Source organism: Spermophilus citellus (assembly GCF_964194105.1).
Source record: "Spermophilus citellus genome assembly, chromosome: 4".
NCBI classification, from domain to species: domain Eukaryota; kingdom Metazoa; phylum Chordata; class Mammalia; order Rodentia; family Sciuridae; genus Spermophilus; species Spermophilus citellus.
Window position 1 is genome coordinate 26638598 of NC_138185.1, and position 16620 is coordinate 26655217.

At 49.4% G+C, this 16620-nt stretch overlaps 1 protein-coding gene and 1 long non-coding RNA gene across 2 annotated transcripts; one reads left to right on the forward strand and one right to left on the reverse strand.

Moving 5' to 3' along the window:
* Positions 1 to 221: 221 nt before the first annotated feature.
* LOC308646814 lies at positions 222 to 10752 on the reverse strand. The gene is made up of 4 exons (XR_014021495.1): positions 10264 to 10752; positions 7540 to 7937; positions 5077 to 5170; positions 222 to 771 (listed from the first exon to the last, which is right to left on the reverse strand). It is a non-coding gene; the product is annotated as an uncharacterized lncRNA (long non-coding RNA).
* Positions 10753 to 11351: 599 nt separating this feature from the next.
* On the forward strand, positions 11352 to 15987 carry SOX12 (SRY-box transcription factor 12). The gene has a single exon (XM_081293201.1). The coding sequence runs from the start codon at positions 11788 to 11790 to the stop codon at positions 12739 to 12741; it is 954 nt and encodes a 317-aa protein (XP_081149327.1). The 5' UTR covers positions 11352 to 11787; the 3' UTR covers positions 12742 to 15987.
* Positions 15988 to 16620: the final 633 nt, after the last annotated feature.

Here is a 16620-nt window from a genome sequence, read left to right on the forward strand (position 1 = left end):
AGAAATTTAGATGAATTTAAGAGAAAGGAGAGACGGAGAGAGAGACCGACCAACCGACCTTGTCTTTTCATTCTGAATGTCTCTGAGGAAAACACTGGTTCACCTGTTTGAAGATGGGTCCTTCTGGAGTTAGACATAGTTGGAGGTGGGGGAGTCTAGCTTACCTGAGTTGGTGTCTTCTTTCCTTCCATGAACAGATATATTTTTTTCTACCAGGGATTGAACCCAGGGATGCTTAACCACTGAGCCACATCCCCAGCCCTTTTTATTTTTATTTATTTATTTTTAAAAAAATATTTTTAGTTGTAGTTGACACAGTACCATTATTTTATTCATTTATTTTTATGTGGTGCTGAGGATCGAACCCAGGGCCTCGCACGTGCTAGGCAAGTGCTCTACTGCTGAGCCACAATCCCAGACCCCCAGCCCTTTTTATATTTCATGTTGAGACAGAGTCTATACCAGTCTATGCCAAGTTGCTCAGGACCTTGCTAAGTTGCTGAGGCTGGCTTTGAACTTGTGATCCTCCTGCCTTAGCCTCCAGAACCGCTGGAATTACACGTGTATACCACCGCACCCAGACACTGAACAGATATTGAGAGCCTACATAGTGCCAAGCTCCACCAGGTGCTGGGAATACAATGGTGAGAGTGGAAACCGGGGGGAGTCCTCTGGCCTCATGGCACAACTGAAGTGGTACCTGCAGGAGTCCCTTGATGCTCTGCAGTGGGTACCCGGTGGGGCTGCACAGGCCTTGACAGGGTGCACTGTCTGCAGAGAATTACAGAGAATAATAAAAGTGATTGAAAGTTAGTCTGCTTTTTATTATCACCATGCAACCACAATTCTAAATCATGTTGGTGATAAAATACTCCTCCCCAAAGAAGATCAAGTTGTTGGTCTAGCTTGAGTTTTAATGATATATTTGTAAGCTTTAAATCAGAACACTTTAATTACTTATGCAGTAATAAGCCTTCTACAAGGAAGTTAATTCAAAGCATTCCCAGTTATACAGTCAGCCCTAACACCCAGGAAGCCAGAATCAACTGTCTGCATTCATTTTGAGAGTAAGTCCCCAACAGTTCAGAATTGTTCAGGCCCGTCTCCTGCATAGTTGCAGTCTCATCTCCATCGCCTTTGGTACCACATGTGTCTGTTTAAACAACAGATCCAAAACAATGACAGCACAGTGACTTTTTTTTTTCAAAGAGAGAGTGAGAGAGGGGGACAGAGAGAGAGAGAATTTTAACATTTATTTTTTTCTTAGTTCTCGGCGGACACAACATCTTTGTTTGTATGTGGTGCTGAGGATCGAACCCAGGCCGCACGCACGCTAGGCGAGCGCGCTACCGCTTGAGCCACATCCCCAGCCTCGAGTTGCCATTACTGTCATTTCATGTGACCACTTGGAAATTTGCTATTTAAAATTTTAAAACAGTGAAAAGACAAACTGGAAAATGTGTAACTATGACTTAGTAAGATCATATTATACTATTACTGTTTAGTAAACTTATGCTCTACTATCAAATTGGAATATATTTAACATTGAAATTGGCTCTTATTACTTATTTTGCAGTGCTAGGGACTGAACCCAGAACTCTGAGTTACAACCCCCGCCCAGCTCATTGATTGACTGATTGATTGATTGTGGTACTGGGGATTGAACCCAGGGGCACTCTACCATCCAGCTACATCTCTAGCCTTTTTTGAGATAGGTTCTCACCAAATTTCCCAGGCTAGCCTCAAACTTGCAATCCTCCTGCCTCAGGCTCCTGAGAAGCTGGGATTACAGGGTTGTGCTACCTGCCTGTCTGGTGCAGCTCTTATTTTCATTTTGTTTTTGTTTTGCTGGGAATTTAGCCCAGGGCCTTGTGCATGCTAGGTAAGCACTCAGCCACACCCCCAGCCTCTGTGTGTGTGTGTGTGTGTGTGTGTGTGTGTGTGTTCACTGGAGACTGAACTCCGAGCCTCACACATTATGCTAGGCAAGTACTCCATCTCTAAGCTATATCCCCAGGCTGCATCTCTTATTTTGCAATTGTTATTTTTCTCACTTGTTTTTAAAGTATAACATAATTAATGAATTATTATTGCAATAGGCCACCATGTGTGTATGTTTTATAATTTCTTCAAATAAATACATTAAGGTAATTGAAAAGTATTGATCTATTAGCTCTGTTCTGCTTTTTGTACTGTAATATTCAATATTTATTTTTACTGGCAAGAGTCTATATACCGGGCTGGGGCTGTAGCTCAGTGGCAAAGTACACACATAGCATGTGTGAGGCCCTGGGTTCGATCCTCAGCACCACATAAAAATAAATAAATAAATAAATAAAGATATTGTGTACGACTACAACTAAAAAAAAAAAGTCTATATACCAAGTTCAATAAAAGGGTTCCATGTATATTTCTTTTCTGGTCATTATCACTAGTATTAATTCACTGTATTTCATGACTGTTACTGAAAATAATATTATTTAGAGGAGGTGGATGTTAAAAAAAATTATCTGCCCAGGTGTCAAATGAGCACACATGTTCTAAAAAAATATGGAAAGCCCGGCACAGCACCAGGAGCCTGTGAACCCATCTACAGGGGAGGCTGAGGCAGGAAGGTGGCTTGAGCCCAGTAGCTCATGGCCAGACTATGGCAAATAGTCAAAGTATAGAGAGGGAGCAGGGCTACCCCAGCTACTCAGGAGGCTGAGACAGGAGGATCCCAAGTTCAAGGCCAGCCTGGGCAACTTACTTAGCAAGACCTTGTCTCAAAAATAAAAAAAGGACTGGTGATGTACCTAAGTGGTAGAAGGCCCTTGGATTCAACACCCAGTACCCATACCAAAAAAAAAAAAAAAAAAAAGGAAGAGGAAAGAAGGGCAGGAAGGAAGGAAGATGTAAGTTGGAAAGCTTTAAGGAGGCATGTTGGGTTGGGCGTGCCTGTGGTAGAGGCCAGGTTCAGTATACAATGCCAGACACTGTCCTAGGGTTAGGTTAGAGCAATAAAAAATAAAAATAATAAAAAAAAGTCAAAACTCTCGCACTCTTAGAGCAGACACTCTAGTGGAGAGAAGACAGGCAGCAAACAGCAAACAAAGAAAATAATTCAGAATATGACAAGTACTATGAAGAAAAAAGAGTGGTAAGAGAATTATACAGGTAAAAATGACGACATCTGATAATATCAAAAGGGGTTCAGAGGTAGATGAACACTGAGAAAGCAAAGAGGAGATACTGCATGAAGTATGATATCCTTTTGCTAAACCTAAAGACAACACTTAAAAAAATTTTTTTTTTAGTTGTTGAATGACCTTTATTTTTATTTATCTATATGTGGTGCCGAGAATCGAACCCAGTGCCTCAAAAATGCCAGGCAAGTACATTACCACTGAGCCCCAGCCCCAGCTCCAAGACAACACATTTTTAAGAAAGTGTGTGTGTGTGTGTGTGTGTGTGTGTGTGTGTGTATAATTTTTATTTTTGTACAGGGGGTTGAACTTGAGGGTACTCGACTACTGAGCCATATCCCCAGCCCTATTTAATATACTTTTAATATACTTTTTTTAGAGCTAGGGTCTCACTGAATTGTTTAGTGCCTTGCTTTTGCTGAAGCTGGTTTTGAACTTGTGATCCTCCTGCCTCAGCCTCCTGAGCCGCTAGGATTACAGGCCTATGCCATGGCACCAGGCTAAGAAAGTGTATATTTTTAGTGAGAGGGAAAAGATGGGGGAGGGGAATTGATTTCCATGCATATATGAGTTTGTGGAGATGAAATCAACTACTATGCATAACTATCAAGCTCTAATAATAATACGTGTATATTTTTAAAAGTAAGTGAAAGAGGAAATTGTTTTTTTCTTTTTTTTTTTAAGAGAGAGAGAGGAGAGGGAGAGGGGGGAAGGGGGAGAGGGGGAGAGGGGGAGAGGGAGAGAGAGAGAGAGAGAGAGAGTTTTTAATATTTATTTTTCAGTGGACACAACATCTTTGTTTGTATGTGGTGCTGAGGATCGAACCCAGGGCCCCACGCATGCCAGGCCAGTGTGTTACCACTTAAGCCACATCCCCAGGCCCAAAAGAGGAAATTGTAACCTCATAAACTGCTGGCTAGAATTTAAGATGATGTAGTTGCTTTGGCAGGTGCTCAAAAGGCTAAACAGATTTATCATATGACCTAGCAATTGCACTCCTAGGTACATACCCAAAGGAAATGAAAACGTGTGACACACAAAAACTTGCATATGAATATTCATAGCAACATTATTCACAATAGCTGTTAACATGGAAACAACACAAATGTTCATTAATTGGCTAACTGGTAAAGAAACTGTGGTATATCCACACAATGAAATATTATTTGGCAAGAAAAAGGAATTCAGTTCTGATATACACTACAACACTGATAAATCCAGAAAAGAGGATGTTAAATGAAAGCAGTCAGTCCCAAAAGGCGACAACTTGCATGATTCTGTTTACATGAAATGTTCAGAATAAGCAAATCCATAGAGACAGATAGTAGATTAGTGGTTGCCTAGAGCTGGGATTAGAAGGGCTGCAGAGCAGATGGGGGAGTGACTGCTAATGATGAAAGATGAAAATATTCTAAAATCTACTGTGATGGTTACACAACTCTGTAAATATACTAAAAGCCACTGAATGATGCACTGTAAGTGGGTGAACAGTGTGGTACGCAAATTATATCTCAATAAAGCTGTTATGTTCTTTAAAGATGTTAAAGAAGATTTGGGGTAGACATTGCCTCAGGTAAGGGGAGGCAGATGGCAAAGACAGGAAAGGAGTTAACGGGAGAAGGAAAGTTATGATGATGTTTCAGTTCTTGCATCGAGTGTCTGATTTAGATTTATTATATTATGTATAAAATGAGCCAGTCATGGCCAACAATGAGAACATATCAGAGACTGAGCAATTCTGTGTTCCTGAGAGGAAGATGGGTGAACGGCAGACAGTGGTCAGAGCAGATCTCTCTGGGGAGCCTGTTTGAGCTGAGTCTAAAATGAGGAGGTGCACGAGCCAGGTAGGAATGAGGTGGAAAGTTTTCCAGGCAAGGGAGACAGCACGTACCAGGGCCCTGAATAGGCCAAGCCTGGTGTGTCTGGGATCCTCCAGGTTAAATGTGTATATGTTGAGGCTGCGGAGTCTCTTCAGTGCATTTATCCTAAAGAAATAACAGACAAGGGCACAAAGATGTGTACATAAGGGTGCTCTCTGACCTACTGTTTATAACAGTCAAAAAGGAGGAAAACCATCTAAATCCCTTTCAAGAAGGGACTGACTGCATCCCTCAAATAAACACTAGGTGGACCTGGAAACAAACCTAGCCACAAAATGGAAAGAGAAGAGCTGTGAGGAGAGCAGGTTACTGCAAACCACAACAGCATCAGCCACTGGTGTAAAACAACTATACATGTACCGTGGGTTATAAGCATTCACATTTCTGGCAATTTTCATTAATATTTATTTAAAATATGCCCTTGGGGCTGGGATTGTGGCTCAGCAGTAAAGTGCTCACCTTGCACCTGCAAGGCCCTGGGTTCCATCCTCAGCACCATGTAAAAATAAATAAAATAAGGGTATTGTGTTCAACTACTACTAAAAAATAAATAAAATAGTGCCCTTTTTCTCGAGTACAGATATTTTCTCAGATGTTCACTTTTACTTTATATAAATCAGTATAGTCTGACTTTATTTACTAAAATACAGCATTTTAAAAAAATAACTTTTCTTTTGTTTTTTTTAATGTGGTGCTGAGGATCGAACCCGGTGCCTCACACTTGCAAGGCAAGTGTACTACCACTGAGCCACAACCCCAGCCCCTAAAATACAGCATTTTTGCAATAACAAAAAATAAAGACACTTCTACATAGATAAAATATGAATCAAGCTTTAATACAAAGTCTTCATATTTGTCAAAGCACTTTAAAATGGCTTGGAGAACAAATTCACATTATATATATATATATATATATATATATATATATATATGTACACACATATATGAGAATTACAGGAAAACCCAGTGAGGAGTTTCTAGCCATATGGAAAAATGAACAAGTTATCAATTTTTAAAAATATTAATTTCTTTATTTGTACACAATACCTCTATTTTATTTATTTATTTATTTTTAAAGAGAGAGTGAGAGAGGAGAGAGAGAATTTTTAATATTTATTTTTTAGTTCTCGGTGGACACAACATCTTTGTTTGTATGTGGTGCTGAGGATCGAACCCGGGCCGCACGCATGCCAGGTGAGCGCGCTACCGCTTGAGCCACATCCCCAGCCCAATTTTATTTATTTTTATGTGGTGCTGAGGATCGAACCGAGAACCTTGCACATGCTAGGTGAGCACTCTACCACTGAGCCACAATCCCAGCCCCGAACAAGTTATCATTTTAAAAAAATTTTTAGTTGTAGATGGACACAATACCTTTAATTAATTTATTTATTTTCATGTGGTGCTGAGGATCGAACCCCACTGAGTGCCTCATACTTGCGAGGCAAGTGCTCTGCCACTGAGCCACAATTCCAGCCCCAAGCTACCGTTTTAATTGGAAGTTATGGGAAACAAAATGAAGACACCTAAACAAAAGATGTGCCCAAAGAAAAAAATAACAGGAAAAAAAAATACCAAGTTGGGCTGGGCATGGTGGCACACACCTGTAATCCCAGCTATTTGGGAGGCTGAGGCAGGAGGAGTGCAAATTCAAGGCCAGCCTGGGCAACTGAATGAGACTCTGTCTCAATAAAAGCTTGGGGGTATATTTCAGTGTTAAGAATGCTTGCCTAAAAAAATAAATATAAAAGAGTGCTTGCCTACCATGTGAGAGGACCTGGATTCAATCCCCGGTAACCCCCAAAACAAAAACAAACAAACAAACAAACAAAAACCCCAATTATTAATAAGTGGGGCCCGAGCTGGCTTGTGGCTCAGTGGCAGAGCGCTTGCCTAGCACGTGTGAGGCACTGGGTTCAATCCTCAGCACACATAAAACTAAATAAATAAAATAAAGGTATCACATCCATCTACAACTAAAAGAATATTAAAGAAAAAAATAATAAAGTGGGTATTTCTTGGCATTAAGACAATGGATCCCACCAAATTCTTTTTCCCCTAAATCTGGAGAAGCCACAAAATGCTTCCTATAAATGAATGTTCCTAAAGGTGAATGTTCTGAACTTAATAAGGAAAAATAAACAATTATTTGCTGAGGTTGCTAAGTTTTATGGTAAGAACAAACTAGCTATCCATGAAAATTGTGAAGAAGGAAAAGAAATTCATGCTAGTTTTGCTTCTACACCTCAAACTGCAAAAATTACACCCACAGTGCATAAGTGCTTGGTGATAAAGGAAAAGGTATTAAGTTTGTGTATTTAACAATCCACAGGAAAAAATATAAATGCAGGGTTTGGTACTAACCACAGTTTTAAGCATTTGCTGGGAGTCTTGAGGGGTATCCCCTAGGATAAGTGGGTTCTACTATATCTACTGGCTACATAATATATTATTCACAAACTTAAGAGGCTTACCAAAGCAAACACCATCTCAGTTTCTGTAGATCATCAATCTGGAGTTTAGCTGGGTGGTTCCAGCTAAGGGTCTCCCAGGAGGCCATAGTCGAGATGTCGGCCAGGGCCACAGTCCTCTAAAGGTTTGACTTAAAAGGGGGCTGGAGGATCTATTCCAAGATGGCACACTCACATGGCTATTGGCAGAAGGCCCCAGTCCCTTGCCACTTGAGCTTTCCCACAGGGCTGCTTGAGTGTGTCCTTACAACATGGCAGGTGGCTTCTCCCAGAAAATGCGATACAAGATAGAAAGCAAGGATGAAATCACAAAACCTGCGCCCTGTCACGGATGTCACACAGCATCATTTCTGCCACATTCTGTTTATCAGAAGCAAGCCACTAGGTATAGTTGCACTTCACTGGGGGAGGAGAGGAAGAATTAGAATAGCAAAGACTGTACACATATTTTTTGTTTCAAAAAATATGTGATCTTTCCCTTTCCAAATTTCTCTCCTCCAATCCATCCACAACATATGAAACCGTCATCTACCTAAAGCACAACTCTGATTATAATACCCTGCAACTAAGAAACTTTCCCTGACTCCACATAATTTTCTAAGGCCTAATCACCATATTACCCTCCAGCCCCAGGTCTTTCCAGTTGCTCCTGTGCATGGCTGGTACATAAGGTCTCTGGTTTTGTAGTCTTTCCATGCCTAGAATATCCCTCAATGCCTTACCCCTATTTCTTTCTCATTTCCATCCCCTTGCATTTGCTCTTTGCCTGGAATGTTCTCCCTGCCCCAGATCTTTTTGTACATGATTCCTTATCTTTTTTGAGATCTAAACTCACCCCTAATCTCCATCATCCCCTCAATCTCAGTCATCCACTCTATTACCTTGCTTTATTTTCTTTATAGCACAACTAAGTGAAAGGGTTTTATTTGTTCATCTGGTCCTTTCAGTTATTCCCAAGTATCTCTTAAGGATCTACAGAGCCAGGTGTGGTGGCACATGCCTGTAATCCCAGCAACTAATAGGCTGAGTCAGGCGGATTTAAAGTTTGAGGTCAGCTTCAGCAATTTAGCAAGGTCCTAAGCAATTTTGTGAATCCCCGTCTCAAAAAAATTAAAAAAAATAAAGCACCTCTGGATTAAATCTCTGGTACAAAACAACAGCAGCAACAAAAACCCACCCCAAAACAACCAAATTCTATCTTGCTCACTTCTGTAACCCAGTAGTCTGTTAATCTGTAAAGGGTAAATTAAAATAAAAAGTGTAGATATATCATTCTCATTGAACTCTCATGCCATCTTTTTTTTTTTTTTTAAGAGAGAGTGAGAGAGAGAGAGAGAGAGAGGGAGGGAGAGAGAGAGAATTGTTTAATATTTATTTATTTTTTTATTTTTTTTTAGTTCTTGGCGGACACAACATCTTTGTATGTGGTGCTGAGGATCGAACCCGGGCCGCACGCACGCCAGGCCAGGCAAGCGCGCTACCGCTTGAGCCACATCCCCAGCCCCTCTCATGCCATCTTGTCTGTGTGAATGTGTCCTGGTGGCCACACAGCAAGGATGTTTTAGGGGCCTAGACTGACAAAGTTGAACCATCTGGAGCTCCCCAACATCCTTCAGTGGGCCTACAGAATAGTAATTATTAATATGTGTGTTCAGGCTGGGGATGCGGCTCAAGCGGTAGCGTGCTCGCCTGGCATGCGTGCGGCCCGGGTTCGATCCTCAGCACCACATACCAACAAAGATGTTGTGTCTGCCAATAACTAAAAAATAAATATTAAAAAAAATTCTCTCACTCTCTCTTAAAAAAAAAATATGTGTGTTCAACAGATAGATACACCACGTATGGAACAAGGGAGGGAGGGAAGAATGGTGGAATAATGGATGTCTCATCTTTCCAGCTGAGAACCCTCGGCCAAATCAATCTGGCTTCGAATAAGTCTAAGAACTATCCAGATACACTGGAATAATAATAGTGGCAGCTAAGGGGTTAAGGAAAGCCTGCCGCAGGGCCTCCTAAACAATGAAGAGAGGGCTCTGCACAACATAAGTCATTCATTTTTTTAAAAAAAATTAATATTAAGTGGAAAAGTTTTAGAAACTTCAAGAAAGTTTTATTTTTTCCATCACTACTATGATACCTTTTCTGAATGTTAAATCCATCCCCATCCCAACTTTTTTTTTTTTCTCATGCTGTTGGCAGCTCTGCGTTGCTGTTCTTGTGTAACTATTGGGAAATCTAGTCCCAGCGAACTTTAACAGAATACACAGTAGACATCAGGGGTGTGTTTACATCTATTATCCTATTTAATCTGTAAAAACAAACCTAGGAGGGAAAAACTGCATTATCTGTATTTTAAGGATATGCAAAAGGAAGCACTAGGACCTGAACACAGCTAGTCTGACAACCATCTGAACAATGAACCGTCCAGGCTGCAATCCTGAAGATTCAGATACAGGGATTTCCAGCTCCTAATCCCAACAAGGTGGAGAAAGCATGTGGGCGGAAGCAGAGCCTTCTAGCGAACGCACGGTGCCTTTAAGAGTCGCCCCCTCCCACCGGGGATGCTCCAACTACCCACCCGAGCACCCAGAGCACCGCCCCGTCCCCCGCGCCGCGGAGCCGCACCTCGGCCCACCCTCCCGGCCCCACACCCTCAAGCTGGACTCGGTCTGGGCTCGCCCAGCGGGGTGAGCTCTACCGCCAGAGGCGCGCCCCCGCCAACCGTACCCCAGGAGAATGCCACTTCTGAGACCCTTATCCCGACCCCTGCCAGCTCCTGCTTTCCAGGATAGAGGCCTCAGCGCCCACTCCCACAACTCGGTGAAGGTGACCTCCCCCGGGGGTGGCACACGCGGGTGGGGCCAGCACCCGCTCTCACGTGGTGAACGGGCCGCGCGCAGCCCCTCCCAGCCACGCGCTTCGGGCCTGCAGCTGGGCCACGCCCCCAGGGCAGACTCCGCCCCGCGCCCCTGCAAGCGGCTCGGGGCCTGGGCGGGGCGCCGTGCCCGAGGCCCGCACCTAGCCGGCCGCACGCTGGGCGCGACCTGCGACTTGGGCGTCTGCGCGTCCTCGAACCTCGCCTCGGGCCTGGGAAAAGCTCAAGCCTGTTCAGCTCCAGAACACCGATGGCCGCGGCCCTTGGTGTGCTACAGAGAGCACTGGGACGCGGAGCTCAGGACTCGAGTGTGCGTGTCCGCGGGGTTTCGTCTTTCGGAAGCGGGCGTCATAACTCCCTGAAGATCCTGTGGCGCCTCAAAGGAGAAAGAAGGGGATTCGTTCACTGGGCCCGGAGGCACTGACTACGCCCATCTGTCGGCTGCTCCCGGCTATGTGTAGTAGCAGGGGCTACATCAATGACAGGGCAGACCTATACCCCTACGCTTTTTGAGTCTTGGTCTCCCCAGATTCTCTTCTGGGGCGGTTCGAAAGATGTCCCCCAATGAGAAGGGGGACGGGAGTCCTACCTGGCGACAGGTGTCACTGAATAAGCTAAAACTGCAAAGACAACGCGGAGCGAGGTCAGCTTTGAGAGCCAGATGGAAAACACGCTCGGCGTCCCCCCCACCTCCCCTCCAGCCCCCAACCTAAGAAAAGAAACAGATCTCATCGGTCTCCCCCAATCCCAGGCGCGAGACCGCCCAGCCCCGCAGCCCCAGTCCCGCCCCGCTCCCGCGGCCAGCGATTGGGAGATGCAAATACAGGGTTCTCTGCCCGGCAACGGGTGACGCGACGCTCGAGCGCGAGGCGTGGCCCGGCCGCAGCCCAAGCGGGCACCTCGGTGTTTACACGGGGCGGCCCCGCGCGCGCCGCAGCGGCCCGCAGACGGCGAGGGGGAGGGGTGGCGCGCGCGCCGGCGGGGCCGCGCGGGGAGAAAGACACTGGAAGGCGGCGGCGGGGCGGGGAGCGGCGCGCACGGGCCGCGGCGGAGCCCGAGGCTGCAAGAGGAGCCCGCGGGGGGCTGGGGGGTGCAGTTCCTCCGCCCCCGCAAAACAATGTGTGGCGTGCGGCAGGGCGCAACTTGCCCGGGGCGGCGGGGGCGCGCCGAGCCCGCCTGAAACCGCGCCGCTGACCTTCTTCCCCCCGCCGTCCGTTGGGCCCAAGCGCCCAGCTCCTAGCTCCCCAGCTCGCGGGGGCCGGGCCGAGCCGCGGGGCGGGGCCGCCCCTCCGTCGCTACTGCCTCCTCCCCCACCCCCAGCCGCGGAGGATGCGGACGGCCCCCGGCGGCGTCTAGCGGCCCGGGGCCCAGGCGCGATGGTGCAGCAGCGGGGCGCGCGGGCCAAGCGGGACGGCGGGCCGCCGACCCCGGGGCCCGGGCCGGCCGAGGAAGGGGCGCGCGAGCCTGGCTGGTGCAAGACCCCGAGCGGCCACATCAAGAGGCCGATGAACGCATTCATGGTGTGGTCGCAGCACGAGCGGCGGAAGATCATGGACCAGTGGCCCGACATGCACAACGCCGAGATCTCCAAGCGCCTGGGCCGCCGCTGGCAGCTGCTGCAGGACTCGGAGAAGATCCCGTTCGTGCGGGAGGCGGAGCGGCTGCGCCTCAAGCACATGGCGGATTACCCGGACTACAAGTACCGGCCGCGCAAAAAGAGCAAGGGGGCGCCCGCCAAGGCGCGGCCCCGCCCCCCCGGCGGCGGCGGCGGTGGCGGCGGCGGCAGCCGGCTCAAGCCCGGGCCGCAGCTGCCGGGCCGCGGGGGCCGCCGAGCGGCGGGAGGGCCTTTGGGGAGCGGCGCGGCGGCGCCAGAGGACGACGACGAGGACGACGACGAGGAACTGCTGGAAGTGCGCCTGGTCGAGACCCCTGGGCGGGAGCTGTGGAGGATGGTCCCGGCGGGGCGGGCCGCCCGAGGACAAGCTGAACGCGCCCAAGGGCCGTCGGGCGAGGGGACGGCCGCCACCACCACCTCCCCAACACCGTCGGAGGACGAGGAGCCAGAGGAAGAGGAGGAGGAGGCGGCAGCGGTGGAGGAAGGCGAAGATGAGACGGTGGCGTCGGGGGAGGAGCCGCTGGGCTTTCTGTCCAGGTTGCCCCCGGGCCCCGCCGGCCTGGACTGCAGCGCCCTGGACCGCGACCCGGACCTGCCGCCCGCCTCGGGCACGTCACACTTCGAATTCCCGGACTATTGCACCCCCGAGGTTACCGAGATGATCGCAGGGGACTGGCGCCCGTCTAGCATCGCCGACCTGGTTTTCACCTACTGAGCCCACCGTCAGCGGGGCGCGCACGCCCCCAAACCAGCTGTTTACATACAGGAATCAGGTATTGGGGCCCCTCGGAGGCCGAGGCTGGCACCCTATCTCCCGCGCAGCCTCCCCCCTCCTAGACGTGCCCATCCCCCTCATCCAGACATACCCCTCCCCCGCAGACACTCCCCAAGGCAACCCAACCCCCCATCCTTCCCCTGACATCCAAGCCCCTCCCCATCTTGTCCCCTCCCGCACAGCCACCAGCAGCCAGCCCCCCTCCGATACACCTCCCATCCCTCTTACAGACCTGAACCCCTCCCCCACTTTGCACACGCCCCTCCTCGTGGCCGGAGGACACGCCCCCTCCCTTGCTCGCGAATCCCTCCGCCCTCTGCCTGCCTTCTTGGTTAGGGGGCGATGCGACCGGGCAGCTCCGCGCGTTCCTCTCATGCCCCTCCCCCCGGGGGAGGGGCGCGCTCCTTTACTCGGGGAGCGCTAGGGCCCGCCCCCTCCGCTTGGACCATCCCCTTCTTGCGCATGCTTAATGCTTCTTGGGAGGAGGGGGCTGGTCCCAGTTGAGCTGCTAGCTTCTGTCTCCTGCTCGGTGGAGGAGGGCAGCGAGTGTAGAGCTATCCCAAAAAATCTTTGATCCTGGAGCCTGTGGCTTCGTCTCAACCGACGAGGTGTCACTGCCTTAATGGGAGAAGCACTCGGAAGGGAGAGAAAGAAACTAACTGGCCCTAAAGGGTTGCTTTGGGCTTCAAACTCTTTTTAAGTGGCATAGCCCCTTTTCCCTGTTGTGGGCACCCTCGCCTATCACCTCCTCCAATTGCGCGATTGCCTTTACAGCCTAATGTGGTCCCCAGAAACGACCCTTTTATTTGCCCCAACTGGAAATTAAGAATGGGGTCTTTCTCTGGAAATCCACCTAGAGAGGGACTGTTCATGATAACTCAGAACCAAGATGCCTACTAGTCTGGGGACAGGGTTCTTGCTGCTCCCTTCCCCGTGGGGAAGCGCCCTATCATCTCAGGGCACCCTCTCAGCTCCTCCCTAAGCCTACGGCCCCTTCCTAAATCCATCCAGATCCACCCTCAACAACCACAGCTGCAGTATTCAGTGGGAGAAACTAAAGCACGTTGGTGCTAGGGGGTTGGGACTGAGGCGTGACAGCAGATGGAGTGGCAGGAAAGAGACCTACGTCTAAACAAGAGCTTGAGAGAGACCGCCGGTCGGCCGGAGACTGAGGATGGGTTCAGGGGAATGGAGGTGGGCGTTTGCGTCCGTTTTCCACGTGAGAAACGGGGTTGGCGCTGCTGTTAGGAGGAAATTAGGAAGTTGTGTCCTGTTCAGGGTGCCCTTGGGAACCCTGCCCCCATCCTGTTACCCTTCTCCCCTTCTCCCCTCTCGAGCCCCGCCCCTCCGGCCTCCCCACACCCCCTCCGCCCTCACTACCTGTATCTCACCGGCGTGGGTTCACCCTCCGGGTGCTCACACACTCTCATTCACACACACAAATCTCAGGAACAAACGGTCCCAGAGTCCTCCGGGACCCCTGCCCAGGGTCTCCGCAGGTCTCTGCCCCACGCGTTCCCTTCGCTGACAAAGCCACCAGCTGCCTCCTTTAAGCTTGGTGCTCCGGCTCTGGGCCTTTCTTGCGCTCTTTCTTTCTCTCTTTCTCTCTCTCTCTCTCTCTCTTTTTTTTTTTTTTTTAAGAAAACAACAACAACAACAAAAAAGACAATGAAAAAAAAAAACAAAACGTCATGTGAGTGAAGAGATGTCTCTGTCTGTGGTCTTGGAGAACTAGTCTCGTAGCTGAGGGAGGGGTCCCTCGTCTGGGGCACTGGCACCCACAGCAGGACTTCCGCCAGTCTGATGCCAGGACTGAATAAAGTGTATTTGCCCCGACCTCGCCCTGTGGCTCTGCATGTCTGTGCTTTCCTCAACCCTCCCCCAGTTGTCCAGATTCACGTCTGTAGGATTTATTCTGCACAGGAAGAGCTGGTTGTCTCATGGTAAGCATCTGGTTTCTCTGGGCCACTGTCTCCATCTCAGGACTCCCTGCCTTCATGAGGGACAGCACACACGTCCCTCCAGTGGCCAGGCAGGTAACATCAATGAGTGGGTGAGTCTGGGTGGGCACGGACATCATGACCTAATTCAAGGGTGGCCACTCCCGGTTGTGGTGATGTGGGGAAGCTGTCTGTAGCCAGACGTTTCAAGAGAAGCTGGAGATGTTTCTGAGTCATTTCAAAATGAAAGCTGGCTTGACTTTGTAAATTACTGTGGGCCAGATGCAATGTATGTGGACAGGTCACACCTAAATGGGTCAGTTTGACCTTGCTCTCAGGATTAAGAAGCAGGTTGGGCCCGGCTGCCTATGCTCAAAGCCCAGCTCCACCACTGAACACCTTCGTGACCTTGAGCAAATTAACTTCCTCTCAGCTCTTTGGATTTGTGGAAGGTGAGGATAACCCTGCTACCTGCCTCTCAGGATGAAGCAAGGTTTGCTGTGAGGACCACTTGCCAGGCTTTGGTCCCGAGGGAGAGCCCAAGGGTTGGGTGGCAAAGCGACTTGCAGGGGGCCTACAGCCAGCAGAGGCCAGAGATCTGCTTCTGCTTCCTGGCAAAGTGTCCAGAGGCACCGCCTCTCCTCCCGGTGGGAATCCCCGGGGCTATTAGGCTGCTGGCTGGGCCTGGCTCACAGCCTGCAGTGTAGACTGAATGAGCAGAGAGCAGAAACTGCAGGTCCTCCCCTTGAGGTTCTGACTGGTGTTGTGGAAACTGAGACCAAGGCCTTTCCCTCCTTTGTCCTCCAAGACCCCTGCCCCTAATTCTTTTTTCATCAGATCTAGTCAATTTCTAAGATCAGACAAAGCTTTTTTTCCCCCTGAAGGAGCCAAGACTGGGTGTGGGACTCACCAGTGCTTCCTTAGCCTTTCTGGCTGGAATCGAGCTGGGAAGAGGAGCTCTGGGGGGACAGGCAGGAAACGCGCTTGGAGGCCCTTCAAGGAGGGGCTTTCCCAGCTGTGGGAGGTAGGGTCAGTGGTCTCCACGTGTCCACTCCTTCAGGGTCAGAGAAGTCACACCCTTCCTGGGCAGCCTGCCCTGGGATCTGAGCAAAATGTCCTGTATATGCCTGGCCATTTGGGTCCAGCGCCAGGCAGACACCAGTCCCCACCCCAGAAAAGCCAGGGCTTTATCGGGCCTGCAGCACAGTTTGACTTTTCCTGTGCCCAGTCCTCTTCTTTTCACAGGTGTTATTTCCCTAATAAACATCTTGCACCCCAAACTCGTCTCTGTGTGTTTCTGGAGGCACCTGTCTACAGTTGAGGGGTCAAGGGCTGGACAAAGGGAATTGGGCCACTGACCCAGCAATGGCAGCTGGGCACCTTGGCCATCCCCAGTTCCTTCCTTCACACACACCATCAGCACCAAACCCACAGGTGTCCCCTTCCAAGTTTGCCCACCAGTCAGCCCCCAATAGAAGCCTCAGCCCATAAAGTCCCAAAGTCCCTCCCCAGAGCAGGAGGGAACGAGATGATCAAAAAGGTGTCTGCCCTTCGTAATTGCCTGGGAGGGAAGGCAAACGCCTGACCAGAGACAGTGCCCAAGCTGTGGGCCTGGGCAAGTCTCCTTCCCTCGGAGGGCCTTAGTGTCCCCTATGTAAAGTGGGCAAGGGCCGGCTCCACACCACCTCTTACTCTGGTTTCTTCCATTTCAGATGCTAAAAGGCAGGGAAGACACCAACTTACAGGGACTCTGGGGACACCTAGCGGCAGAGAGGAACAGAAAGCAAATCCTGGGCTGCTGGGAGAGGGGCGTCGGGGTGTGTCCCACAATAAGGAACTAAATCCATTCAAGCAGTCACTGAGTCACTGCTGGGTCGAG